Consider the following 13322-nt stretch of genomic DNA (forward strand, 5'->3'; position numbering starts at 1 on the left):
CCCTTTTTTGTGCAGTTGTTCTGTGTATTCTTGGCACCTCTTCTTAATTTCTTCTGCTTCTGTTAGATCTTGACTGTTCCTGTCGTTTATATGTCCATTCTTGCATGAAATGTCCCTTGATATCTCCAGTTTTCTTGAAGAGATTTCTAGTCTTTCCCATTTGATTGTTTTCTTCTGTTTCTTTGCATTGTTCATTTAAGAAGGCTTCATGTCTCCTTGCTATTCTCTGGAGCTCTGCATTTGGTTAGGTGTATCTTCCCCTTTGTCCCTTGCCTTTCCCTTTTCTTTGTTAAGCTATTTGTAAAGCTTCCTCAGATAACCACTTTGCCTTTGTGTATTTGTTTTTCTTTGGGATGGTTTTAGTCACTGCCTCCTGTACAATGGTATAAACCTCCATCCATAGTTCTTTAGGCACTCTTTACCAGATCTAATCCTTTAAATCTATTTGTCACATCCACTGTATAATCATAAGGGATTTGATTTAGGTCATACCTGAATGGTCTAATGGTTTTCTCTAGTTTCTTCAATTTAAACCTGAATTTTGCAATGAGGAGCTCAGAGCCACAGTCAGCTTCAGGTCCTGTTTTTGCTGACTGACTTTTGATGACTTCTCCAACTTCAACTGCTAAGAATATATCAATCTGCTTTAGGTATTGATCATCTGGTGATCTCCATGTGCAGAATTGTGTCTTGCGTTTTTGGAAAAGGGTTTGGTATGACCATCGTGTTCTTTTGAGAAAACTGTTAGCCTTTGCTCTGCTTCATTTTTTACTCCAAGGCCAAACTTGCCTGTTACTCTGGGTATCTCTTAATTTGGTACTTTTGCATTCCAATCCTCTGTGATGAAAAGGACATTTTTTTTGGTGTTAGTTTTAGAAGGTGTTGTAGTTTTTCATAGAACTGGTCAGCTTCAGGTTCGTCATCAGTTGTTGGAGCATAGACTTGAATTACTGTGATGTTGAATGGTTTGTCTTGGAAATGAACTTAGATCATTTCTGTCATTTTTGAGATTGTACCCAAGTACTGCATTTCAGATTCTTTTTTTGACTCTGAGGGCTTTTTTGACTCCATTTCTTGTAAGGAATTCTTGCCCACAGTAGTAGATACAATGGTCATCTGAATTTAATTCTCCCATCCCTATCCATTTTAGTTCACTGATTCTGAAGATGTTGATGTTCACTCTTCCTATCCCCTACTTGATCACATCCAATTTACCTTGATTCATGGACCTAACGTTCCAGGTTCCTATGTGGTATTGTTCTTTACTGCTATGTGAGAACGCAGCATCTTCATTCACAGTGAGAAATACAGCTGGATAGTTTTATCAAGTGTCCAGCATGTTTTGTAATGTTAGGAATATTATATAGAAAATAAAATTCTTTTGACTATAGCTCAGGACAAAGGGAGTTGGAAAATCTTAAAGGGAAAGCAAAATAGGGGTATTATTTCTACAATTGTGGGATTGAGTTGCTGACTTCATTGAGAATCTGATAAAATTGATCTTCTCTTCAATGATAAATTTATATATAAAGTTTATTTCAGTGGAGTTTATAAAACTCTCAGGAATTTACCCAAGTATCACAGCTGTTAAGAATCCCCATCCCATGGGGATATATGTGTCAGGGTGACTAATCATTTATGCCATTTGATTAAGGGCACTTGCTTCCCTTTATCAGAGACTCACTGTCCTATTCTTTGTTTTCTTGTTATTGTTGTTTTCTGATATGTAAGTATTTTTGTTGCTGCATATAGCATGTACATTTATGCTGCCTTTAAAGTTGTGTAACATATATCTTAAAGAGAGTAATTTGAATGAATGCTCAGTGCCCACATCACATTGAGGTTGACTGAAGAAGGAAAGAAAAATTTATACTGACATGAAGGGAAAGAAAGAAGAATAGTTTGGGAAATCAGGTTGGTTGGGAGGTCTTCTTAAGAAAATGTTTTTAGGGAGAGAGGCTTGGATATTATTGAGGAGAATGCTTCGTTTGGGAGAGCAAGGTTTCAGAGGATGGGGTAAGCTTAGCTGGGAAGTAGGAGCACCTTGTCTTCTGAGTTAGCAGGGAAGTAGTAAAGATGTACACAAATACAGATAAATGAAGAGGAAGTAGCAGATAAGTAAGGGTGACAGATTATTGATGATATTTCTGCTTGATGTTCTCTGTTTCCTTTGTAAAGTAGAAGGTAAAATCATCATGTGAGAAGACAACTTGAAAGTAGAAGTAGGATAGAGGGATTGAGGAAATGGTGTAGATTTGAAACAACTTTGCTTAGGTAGTAATAGAAACAAATGAATTGCTGGGAACCCTTCAAGATCCATGTGAGACTAGAACGAATATCTTGAGTGTCACAGTCTCTTGATTTTTTTTTTCTTTTAACTTTTAAAATCATTTTTACTGAGGTATAATTTATATATAATAAAATAATCCTCTATTAAGTGTACTATTTAATTCTTATATCTGTTTAGCCCTGTCAGTTAAGGTATAGAGCATTTCCATTCCCCGTAAAGTTCCTCATGGCTCTTTGCAATCAATTGCTCCTCACCCTCCCTCCTCCTCCTCCTCTCTGGGCAGCCATAGGTCTGCTTTATCCCACTATAGATTTGTTTTCCCTGTATTGGGATTTCATATAAATATTCCCTGGGCTTCCCTGATAGCTCAGGTGGTAAAGAATCCACTTGCAATGCAGGAGACCCTGGTTCAATTCCTGGGTCAGGAAGATCCCCTAGAGAAGGGAGAGGCTACCCACCCCAGTATTGTTGGGCTTCCCTGGTGGCTCAGCTGGTAAAGAATCTGCCTGCAATGTGGGAGACCTGGGTTTGGTCCCTGGGTTGGAAAGATCCCCTGAGGAGGGCGTGGCAACCCATTCTAGTATCCTTGCCTGCAGAACCCCATGAACAGAGGAGCCTGGTGGGCTACAGTCTGTGGGGTTACAGAGAGTCAGACACGACTGAGCAACTAAGCATAACATAGCAGCAGCATGAATATTCATATATGGTTAGTCCTTGAACAACTTGAGTTTGGACTGTACGGGTCCATTTATATGTGCATCTGTTTTGAGAAATATGTACTATAGTACTACATAATCCACAGTTGGTTGGTTGAATCTGCAGATGTGCACCCGTAGATGTGGATGGCCCACTGTAAGGTTACATGTTGGTTTTCTACTGCACAGAGGGTAGGCATCTCTAACCCCCATACTATTCAAGGGTCAACTGTAATATTATCTTTTTTATGTTGTGATTCTTTGGCTTGACATTATGTTTTTGCAACTCAAGTGATTGCATCTATCAGTATTTCTCTTCTCTTTTTTGCTATATTACAGTATATTCATATACCATGATTTGTTGTCTATTTTATCTGCTCAGAGTCATTTGGGTTGTTTTTAGTTTGTGGCTAATATAACTAATATGCCAGCAAATCTGGAAAACTTGGCAGTGGCCATGGGACTGGAAAAGGTCAGTTTTCACTCCAATCCCAAAGAAAGGCAATGCCAAAGAATGTTCAAACTACTGCACAGTTGCACTCATCTGACTCCGCTAGCAAAGTAATGCTGAAAATTCTCCAAGCTAGGTTTCAACAGTACATGAACCAAGAACTTCCAAACCTAGTAACTAAACAACACTGAATAAAGCTAGTGTGAATATGTACAAGTCTTTTTGTGGACATGTTTTTCTCTTGGAAAGGAACAATTATTTTCCAAAGTGTTTGGACCATTTTACACTCCTACTGGCAGTTTATGGGAGTTCCAGTTATTCTGCATCTTTGTGAGCACTTGGAATTCCCAGTCTTTGTAGTTTTCTGGCCATCTTACTGTGTGTATAGTAATATTTCATGTGATATTTCCTTGGATATCAATGATGTGGAGCATTAATTTAAATCTTTATTGGCCATTCTGTTTTCTTTTATGAACTCCAATTTACTAATTATTTTCTTTTACCATTAATTTCTCTTCATTACTGCTTTTGGGGTCCTAACTTTTTTGTACATCTCAAAGTTGTGAAGATTTTCTCCTGTGTTGTTTTTAAGAAATTTTGTAGCTTTCGTTTTTGTGTTTGTCAGCACTTCATTCTGAGTAATTTTTGTTTATGGTATGTATTAAGTGTCAAACTGTAGTTCTTTTCCATAAGAATTTCCACATGTTCCAGCATCATTTGTTGAGAAGGCTTACCTTTCTCTGTTAAATTACTTAGGCTCCTTTGTTTTAAATACAATTGAGCATATATATCTGTGGGGTAATTTCTAGGCTCTCTTCTGTTCCGTTGACTTGCATGTCTCTCCTTGGCCAGTAAATACACTGTCTTAATTACCACAATTCTCGGGTAAGTCTTGGAATAAAGTAGTATAAGTTCTATGATTTTGTTCTTTTTGAAAATTGTTTTGCTACTCTAGGATATTTGCGTTTTTAAAGTAAATTTTAGAATCACTTATCATTTTCAACAAAAGTGGCTACTGATGTTTTGATTGGAATTGTTTTGCATCAATAGATTGGTTTTGAGAGAGTTAATATCTTAAAATAGAGAGGCATGCAACTCATCATGCATACGATATATCTCTCCATCTTTTAAAGTTTTTTAAAGTTTCTCTCACAGTGTTCTGATATTTTCAGTGTAGAGGTCTTACTATCATCTTTTGCTATATTTTTATATTTTATTTTCTTGGGGTGCTGTTGGAAATGGAATTAAAAATAAATTTTATTTTTCTTGTATTTGCAGCTAGTATATATCTTTATAATAGATTTTTGTATATTTGCCTGTATCTTGTCACCTTCCTAAATTCACAAGTACTAGTGTTAGCTTTTTTTGGTTGATTTCTTAGTATATGATTATGTTATGTGTGAATAAAGACACCTTTTTTTTCTTTCCGATCTCTATGCCTTTTACCTCATTTGTTAATTTTTTATTGTATTTCACTAGCTAGGACTTCAGCATAGTGTTCAGTAGAAGTAATGAGACTGGACCTCCTTACCTGTTCCTTAAGTGGAAAGTATCTTTCACCTGAAAGCATGATATTAGCTGTGGGCTTTTCATGTATGCCCTTTAGATTGAGTAAATTCTCCTCTATTTTTATTTTTTTCCCCTAAGAGTTGGTGTATTGAATAAGCATTGGATTTAGTCAAATACCTTTCACACATCTGTTAATCTAATCATATGATTTTTCTCTTTTATTCTGTTGAAAGTGAGTGAAGTCACTCAGTTGTGTCTGACTCTTTGTGACCCCATGAACTATAGCCCACCAAGCTTCTCCATCCATGGGATTCTCCAGGCAAGAATACTATAGTGGGTTGCCATTTCCTTCTCCAGGGGGTTTTCCCAACCCAGGGATCGAACCCTGGTCTCCCACATTGCAGGCAGACGCTTTACCCTCTGAGCCACCAGGGAAGCCACATGAAGAATTACATTGGTTAATTTTTTTAATGTTATAGGAAGCTGAATTCCTGGGATAAACCCTGTTTGGTCATTTTTCTTTATAAAATATTTTATTTATATATATTTACATATGAATTTTACTGAATATGTTTTTTTTTTTATGATTTGATTTGCCCACAGTTGGTTGAGAAGTTTTGCCTCAGTGTTTATGAGGGATATTGGGTTTTAGTGTTAAGGGTAATGCTGGCCTCACATATGAATTAGGAAATATTCCCTCTTCTGTTTGTAGAAAAGTTTGTGTTAAGATTGGTGTGGTTTCTTCCTTAAATTATTGTTAGAGCTTACTGGTCAGACTGTTTGGGCCTAGCGTTTTCTTTGTGGGATGCTTAAAGTGCAAATTTAATTCTATTAATATCTGTATTAAATGTTTTCTTTTTATTCTTGAGTTATGGTAATTTGGATTTGCAAGGAATTTGTTTATGTCATCTAAATTGTTGAATTTATGTCCCCTCCTTCATTCCTGATTTTAGTTATTTCTATTTTTTCTTTGTTTCCTTGGTCAGTATAGTTTTAGGTTTATCAATTTTATTAATCAATTTTTTTAAAGAATTGACTTTTAGTTTCATTGATTTTCTATTTGTGTACATTCTGTTGATTTCCATTGTCTTTATTATTTCTTTCCTATTATATATTTTGTGTTTAATTTCCTTTTCTTCTAACTTCCTGAAGTGGGTACATAGGTCTTTCATTCTAAACCTTTATTGTTTTCTAACTGAGTATTTATAATCTATAAATTTTTCTCCTAGCACTGTTTTATCTCCATGTAACTGATTTTGATATTATATTTTCATTGTCATCCTTTTCAAAATATTTTCTAGTTAACTTTGTTATTTTTTAAACTTACAGACTGTATATGAATTTATGGATTTAACCAGGAATTTGTGGATTTAACCCTTTTTGTTTTTATTTCTGGCTTCAAATTTAATTCAGTTGTCATAAATCATACTGTGTATAATTTAGTTTTTTTAAAAAACTTATGAGGCTGAGTTTATGGCTTAGCCTATGCTCTATCTTGGTGAAAATTTCTTGTGTAATTGAAACGCATGTATATTCAGGTGTTGTTGATAGTTGTGGTGTTCTGTGAATGTCAACTTGGGAGAAAGTTTATTCATAGTGTAAAATCTGTGTGTTATGCATTTGTCTTTTTCTTCTTCAGGTTTTGTCAGTTTTACCTCATGTATTTTGAAGTGTTGTTAGGTACATACACATTTAGGATAGTTATATCTTGTTAATGAGTTGATGATTACAATATCATGAAATGTTCCTCTTTATTTCTGGTAATATTATTCTTTAAGGCCTACTTCTGTCTCATGTTAATAAAGCCTTTTTAGTTTTGTTACTATTTTTGCTTTCATGGTGTATCTTTTAAAAATTTTTTTTAGTTTTAATGTATCTTTATTTTATATTGAAAGTGTATTTCTTGTGGACAGTCTATATTTAAGGCTTGGCCTTTTTATTTAGCTTATCAATTTCTTCCTTTTAAATTAGAGAATTTTCTCCACTATCTAATATGATAGTCACATTGAGTTTTAAATTTTTAGTCAAAATTTATTGAAGTTATCAGGTTGAAAGATTATTTCTTTAGTCTCACTAGCCAGATTTTTTTGTATAGATACATAGATACATATGGCTAGATTAGTGGCTACCATATTGGGTGGTTCAGATATAGAAAGATCCTATTAGATACTACTTAGATTATTTATGTTTAATATAATTATAGATATGTTTGAGTTTCTCTTCTTGCCAGTCTGTTTTCTATTTGTCCCATTTGTTTTTATTCCTTTTTCTCTTTCTCCTAGCTTCATTTGGTTAGTTGTTTTTTTTAGCATTCTTATTTTTTTTTTTTACACAGTCCATGGAATTCTACAGGTCAGAATACTGGAGTGGGTAGCCGTTCCCTTCTCCAGGGGATCTTCCCAACCCAGGGATTGAACCCATATCTCCTGCCTTGCAGGCAGATTCTTTACCAGCTGAGCCACGAGGTTTTTTTTTTTTTTTTTTTTTCAGTTTTTTTTCCTAGGTTTTTTTTCCAGTCTTTTTTAATTCTAGTTTTGTGGTTTCTCTGCTGATCTTCTGGCGGTTTGTGAGCTCTGGAGATCTCTCTACTCATGTGTGTGTGCTCAGTTGTATCTGACTCTTTGCAACTCCATGGACTGTAGCTCATCAGGCTTCTCTGTCTATGGAATTTTCCAGGTACGAATACTGGAGCAGGTTGCCATTTCCTACCTCAGGGAATCTTCCCGACCTAGGGATTGAACCTGCATCTCTTGCATCTCTGGCATTGGCAGGCAGATTCTTTACCATTGCGCTGCTGGAAATAGCACAACTGTTCCTTACATGGTAGTCATCCTAATAATTGTTTCTTACATGGTAGTTATTCTTCGTGTATCCCTGTGGACTTGCATTCTAAACATGTTCAGTTTGTTATTGAGTTAAAGACTACAGGGGTCTCATATACTTTTCTGGAACTCTTTCTCTGTGTGGGTTCCTTTTCATGGATACTCTGTCTCCGTCATCATGAAGTTAAAATTCTGTTTCTTTAGCTCAGTGAGATTGTCATACTGTCCTTGCTTTACCTCTCCTTGTGCCTTTGCCTAGAAAGTGCCAGCAGGCAAGAACCAGCAGAGTGTAATTGTGACACTCACTTGTTTCTCTTTTCTCAGTCCTGCACAACTGAGAGTCAGCGTCTAGAAACAGTTGTTTCTTATATTTTCTACTTTTATTTTCATTTCTGTATATTTTTAATCTGATGTGGCATTTATTTTTTCATGACCAATGCAGAAGTCCTCAAGTACCTCGAGACATATACACATTTATATATATATATGCACACACACATTATATGTAAAACCTATATTTTACACGTATAAATTTTATGTATTTTATGTGCATATGTAACATATATGTATATAAATATGTATATTTTCCTTGGTGGCACTTTTCTGTCTTGGTTCTGTCTTTAGGTTTTGACTGTTAGATGGGAAGAGGAGTGTGGTTAATAATGATGCTACACATGAGAAGAGTCCTGGGACCTCTCTTAGGTCAAGAGTCACATTGATAGTTTATAAATTCTTCAAGGTAAGATGGAGGGTTGAAATTAAAATCAGCAAGAGAACTTAGGTCATGGTGTGGGGGGAGGGGAACATAAATCATGCTGAAGTGGTGAGGTGAGTGAATAATAGTGAAAATTAGCAACAAAATTAGTACAAATGAAGTGGAGGTAGGAGAGCTATACAGAATGGTCCATGTGTTGCTGTTGTATAAAGGGGTGAGACTGTCAGCTCTGTCACAGAGGCGTCTTTCCTTCAGTGCCTGATATTTAATGCTGGGACGCAGGCTGCTGCCTGAAGTCTCTATCCTGAGTTGTTGGAAGAGTCAGTTCAGCTAATTGTAATGCACATTTATTGAGTGCTGACTTTTTGCCAGACACTTGCATATACGTGGGGAATATAAGCATATAGAGTTTGAACTTTTGGGGAACTCATTGTTTAATTAAGTAGCCACATCCTTCCAGTGTGTAATCTCATGATGCCGTGGCATGTCAGGGTATTAGGGAAGAACGATTTTATATGCAGGCTTACTGAGGAAATGATGCCTGAGTTGAGATTTAAAGGGTGAGCAAGAAGCAGCCTCGCATATGGAGGTGTGTGTGCACGAGGACTTGTGAGAGCAGCGGTGTGGGAGTAAGAGGGAGCGTGGTGTAAAGTGTGTGTGTGTGTGTGTGTGTGAATTTAACTCTAAGGGACTTAGCAGTGTTAGGTTATAAAACAAAAGAGGATTGATAGGATTTTGTAAACCATGAAGTTTGATTTATGCAATAGTAAGTGTATCATCAAATTACATTCATTTGTATTTATTAGAGAACTTCAGAATAGCCATTGGTTAATATAAAATATAAAATGTAAACGTAGTTAACTTTTCTTTTACATAAAGGAAATCAGGTAGACAATTTAATTGTAGTATGGCCTTCTGGGACCCAGGCTTCTAGTTTTGTCACTCTATTGTCTTTAAAAAGTGCCTCTTAGAGTACATAACAGTAGAGAGGATTCCCTCTTTTTCTTAACTTCCAGAAAGTCCTACACAGTACTTTATTTCCACCTTATTGGAGACTTGATTAAGCCTTTACTTTCCAGGAAGGGAAGCACATTATATCTTCAAATAAAATTGAATCTGTTGGTCGGAAAGAAGAGGAGTAAAAATAGTCCTTATGACAGGTAGTCAGAGAACAGTAGTACTGTGGTCAGATGTGCCCTTTATATTGCTCTAAATGTATTTAGAGTGGGAGTTGGAGAATGAAAGGGAGCAGGAAAGACAGGGGTTATGGAGGCTAATTTGGTTTTTCCAGATGAGAAATAAGCAGGTCTGATCTAGGGCTGTTGCTTTAAGGATGGGGAGGAAAGAGCATATATTAGTTGGAACTATTGGTTGTAGGTAACAGAAACGAAATTTAAATTGGTTTCAGTTCACTTCAGTTGCTCAGTTGTGTCCGACTCTTCGCAACCCCTTGGACTGCAGCACACCAGGCTTCCCTGTCCATCACCAACTCCTGGAGTTTGCTCAAACTCAAGTCCATTGAGTTGGTGGTGCCATCCAACCATCTCATCCTCTGTCGTCCCATTCTCCTCCTGCCTTCAATCTTTCCCGGAATCAGTGTCTTTTCCAATGAGTCAGCTCTTCGCATCAGGTGGCTAAAGTATTGGAGCTTCAGTTTCAGCATCAGTCCTTCCAATAAATATTCAGGACTGATTTCCTTCAGGATGGACTGGTTGGATCTCCTTGCAGTCCAAGGGACTCTCAAGAGTCTTCTCCAACACCACAGTTCAAAAGCATCAATTCTTTGGCACTCAGCTTTCTTTATAGTCCAACTCTCACATCCACACATCACTACTGGAAAAACTATAGCTATGACTAGATGGACCTTTGTTGGTAAAGTAATGTCTCTGCTTTTGAATATGCTATCTAGGTTGGTCATAACTTTTCTTCTAAGGAGCAAGCATCTTTTAATTTCATGGCTGTAGTCACCATCTGCAGTGATTTTGGAGCCCAAGAAAATAAAGTCTGTCACTGTTTCCATTTTTTCCCCATCTATTTTCCATGAAGTGATGGGACCAGATGCCATGATCTTAGTTTTTTGAATGTTGAGTTTTAAGCTAACTTTTTCACTCTCCTCTTTCACTTTCATCACAATTAGAGTACAAAAGTCTCATAGGACATATAGCAATGCAGCTGAGTTTTAGGAATACCTGGAACTAGAGTCACGAATGCTTTCATGAGTCTTCTTGCTATCTTCCTTTTCTTCCCCTCTTTGTTCTGTTTTTGTTTTTCTTGATACTGATAAATTTTTGCTGAATTCTGTGCCTCATGATAGAAATGGTCTCTGCCAGTGTCTTTCCAGTTCTCCTTAGTTATAGAGTAAACCATTTTAGATTTCTGGAGAGTGACTAAGATTGAAATTGGTTGGTTTATGTAATAACCTCTGAAACAGTCTGCTCGGGCCAGGGATGGAGGTGGATCCCATGATAATCATTTGGTGTTCACTGTATGGTATAGTTTGGAAATCTTTTGGAAATACAGTAGTATGTTTAGATGGCGGGGGCAAGATGATCCTGAAACTTCTGACTTGGGTAAGTGGGTGGGTAGTGATGCCAGGATGCTTAATTCAAATATATAGGAAGAGGAACAAGTATTGTAGAAGTAGATGCTGGGTTTACTTTTTGTTCTTATTGAGTTCAACATGGCATTTAAATATTGTAGGCAGTTATTTAAATCATTGAAACTTTGGGTATATAAATTAGAAAGGTGTCAGTATAATTGGTGGTATTTTAAGCCATGAGAATGAATTTAATTCCCCAAGAGGAATATTTAGAGATTAAAAAGTATAGTGGGCAAAGACTGGAAACCCAAATAAGGTTGATATTTTAGGGATGAAAAAAAATGAAAGAGTGCAACCACACAGTTTTTATATGAAAGTATGTAAATTTGAGAATTTTACTTATATGCTAAATATTCTTAGAGCTCTGAAGATGAGTGGGTTGAGGCTGTTCCCTCCCAGACTCCTGGCAAGGAGAAGGCCTGGAAGATTAAAGATGAAAAGTTAGAAAAAGAAGATAATCAGATTATTCAGGTAAGCCACCTGATTTTAAACAAGTGTGAACTTACAAGAGTAGATGAATGTTAAAATGAAAGATGCATGTAATTTCTTCAGTAGAAAAATTAGACTTTATAAACAATATAACTTTTACAAGTAATTTAGCAATAATGCAATCTGCTGAGCCTTTGAACTTCATTTCTTCTCCTGTTGGAAAGTTAGCATTTATCCCTGTTCTAGTCTCTCAGGGTTTTCTGCTTCTGATTGTTGATGGGGAACTGGTACTTCTCCCCTTATGTATTTGAAGCTTTGTACTGTATGACCTGTCTACAGTTAGTGGAGTTCAAGTCACAGTTTTTTCCCTTCACTGCATGCCAAAATTTTACTTGCAATGCTCTTAGTTGAATAGTTCACTAGTTTTGGGTTATAGGTCATATGCCAAAGAAGAGTGTTATTTTTATATTGTTAGCAACAGTGAAGAAAGAAAGGTGGGAAGAACTAATGTCGGAGTACCTGTTTTGTATCAGGCATTGAGGTAGATGCCTTAAGTCAGTTTCTTGTTAACTCCTTACAGCATTCCTGAAATGTAGGTGTTTTTACCCATTTTTACAGGGGAGAGAATAAACTTGCTAAGAAATTATACAGCCATGTGGCTTTAATCCAGGTTTGAATGCCTCCAGAGTCTCTAAAATTTATTACTAAATGTTTAGTGTTGTTTTAATCAATTTAGATTGAAGTGACTACTTTTTCTTAACAGAGGGATGAATGGATGACGGTTGATTTTATGTCTGTTAAAACTGTGTCATCATTGTCACTCAAAGCTGAAAAGGAAGCTGCAAGGAAAACACAGCAAGAGAAAACCCAGGCACTTGAACAGGTAAGAGAATATTTAAAATACTTTACCTTTCTAATTTTCCTTTAAGTGATACACATGTATATAAATGCAGTTTTACTTGTAAGATACTATTTTTTGTGATATTTAGTAAAATCAGTGGGAACAACTATGAAATGTGATATAAGTTCTTTTAAAATAAATTTTTTGTAGGAAATAAGTATAAATGTATGTTGTGTTTATAAATCTAGGGCATATATGGTTGAGTATAGAATTTGATTTACAGCTTTGATTTATAAGGGTTTAGGGCTTGAACCGTGTTATATGTGTGGTCTGAAAATCTTTGAGGTGAGAATTTAAAGTATTCTTGAGTTAGTAGTACCTTGAAGTGATTGGCAAAAGTAACTCCTGGTCCTTTCTAGGGGATGACACTGTCAATTTAGGCCTCACATGTCTCTCAGAAACAAGTTCTATGGCATCAAAGGTCAAAAGCTAAAATCATAAAATGCATGAAAATGTAATGATGGTCCGTGAATGAGATTCACTTGAAACAATAAAGAACAGATGAATGGACAAGGAAGCTGTGGTACATATACACAATGGACTATTCCTCAGCTGTGAAAAGGACCACATTTGGGTCAGTTCTGATAAGGTGGATGAACCTGGAGCCTATTATACAGAGTGAAGTAAGTCAGAAAGAGAAAGACAAATACTGTATACTAATGCATGTATGTGGAACTTAGAAGACAGTACCGATCGTCCTACATGCAGGGCAGCAAAGGAGACACAGATTTTGGACTCAGTGGCAGAAGGAGAGGGTGGACTGATTCGAGGGAATAGCGTTGAAACATGTACATTACCATATGTAAAATAGATGACCAGTGCAAGTTCGATGCATGAAGCAGCACACTCAAAGTCGTGGTCCTCTGGGACAACCCAGAGGGATAGGGTGGGGAGGGAGGCGGAAGGGAGGT

The 13322-nt window shown here is 36.4% G+C and overlaps 1 protein-coding gene across 2 annotated transcripts in view; it reads left to right on the plus strand.

The window, feature by feature from the left end:
* The window catches only part of CWF19L2 (CWF19 like cell cycle control factor 2), a 147976-nt gene that overhangs the window by 5981 nt on the left and 128673 nt on the right, over window positions 1-13322 (plus strand). For both annotated transcript variants that reach the window (XM_061143949.1, XM_061143957.1), the window contains exons 4-5: window positions 11442-11552; window positions 12274-12393. In XM_061143949.1, the coding sequence (XP_060999932.1) occupies window positions 11442-11552; window positions 12274-12393 (231 nt within the window). The remainder of the gene's footprint in view (window positions 1-11441; window positions 11553-12273; window positions 12394-13322) is intronic.

This window comes from Dama dama, chromosome 1 (genome assembly GCF_033118175.1).
Source record: "Dama dama isolate Ldn47 chromosome 1, ASM3311817v1, whole genome shotgun sequence".
Classification (NCBI taxonomy): Eukaryota; Metazoa; Chordata; class Mammalia; order Artiodactyla; family Cervidae; genus Dama; species Dama dama.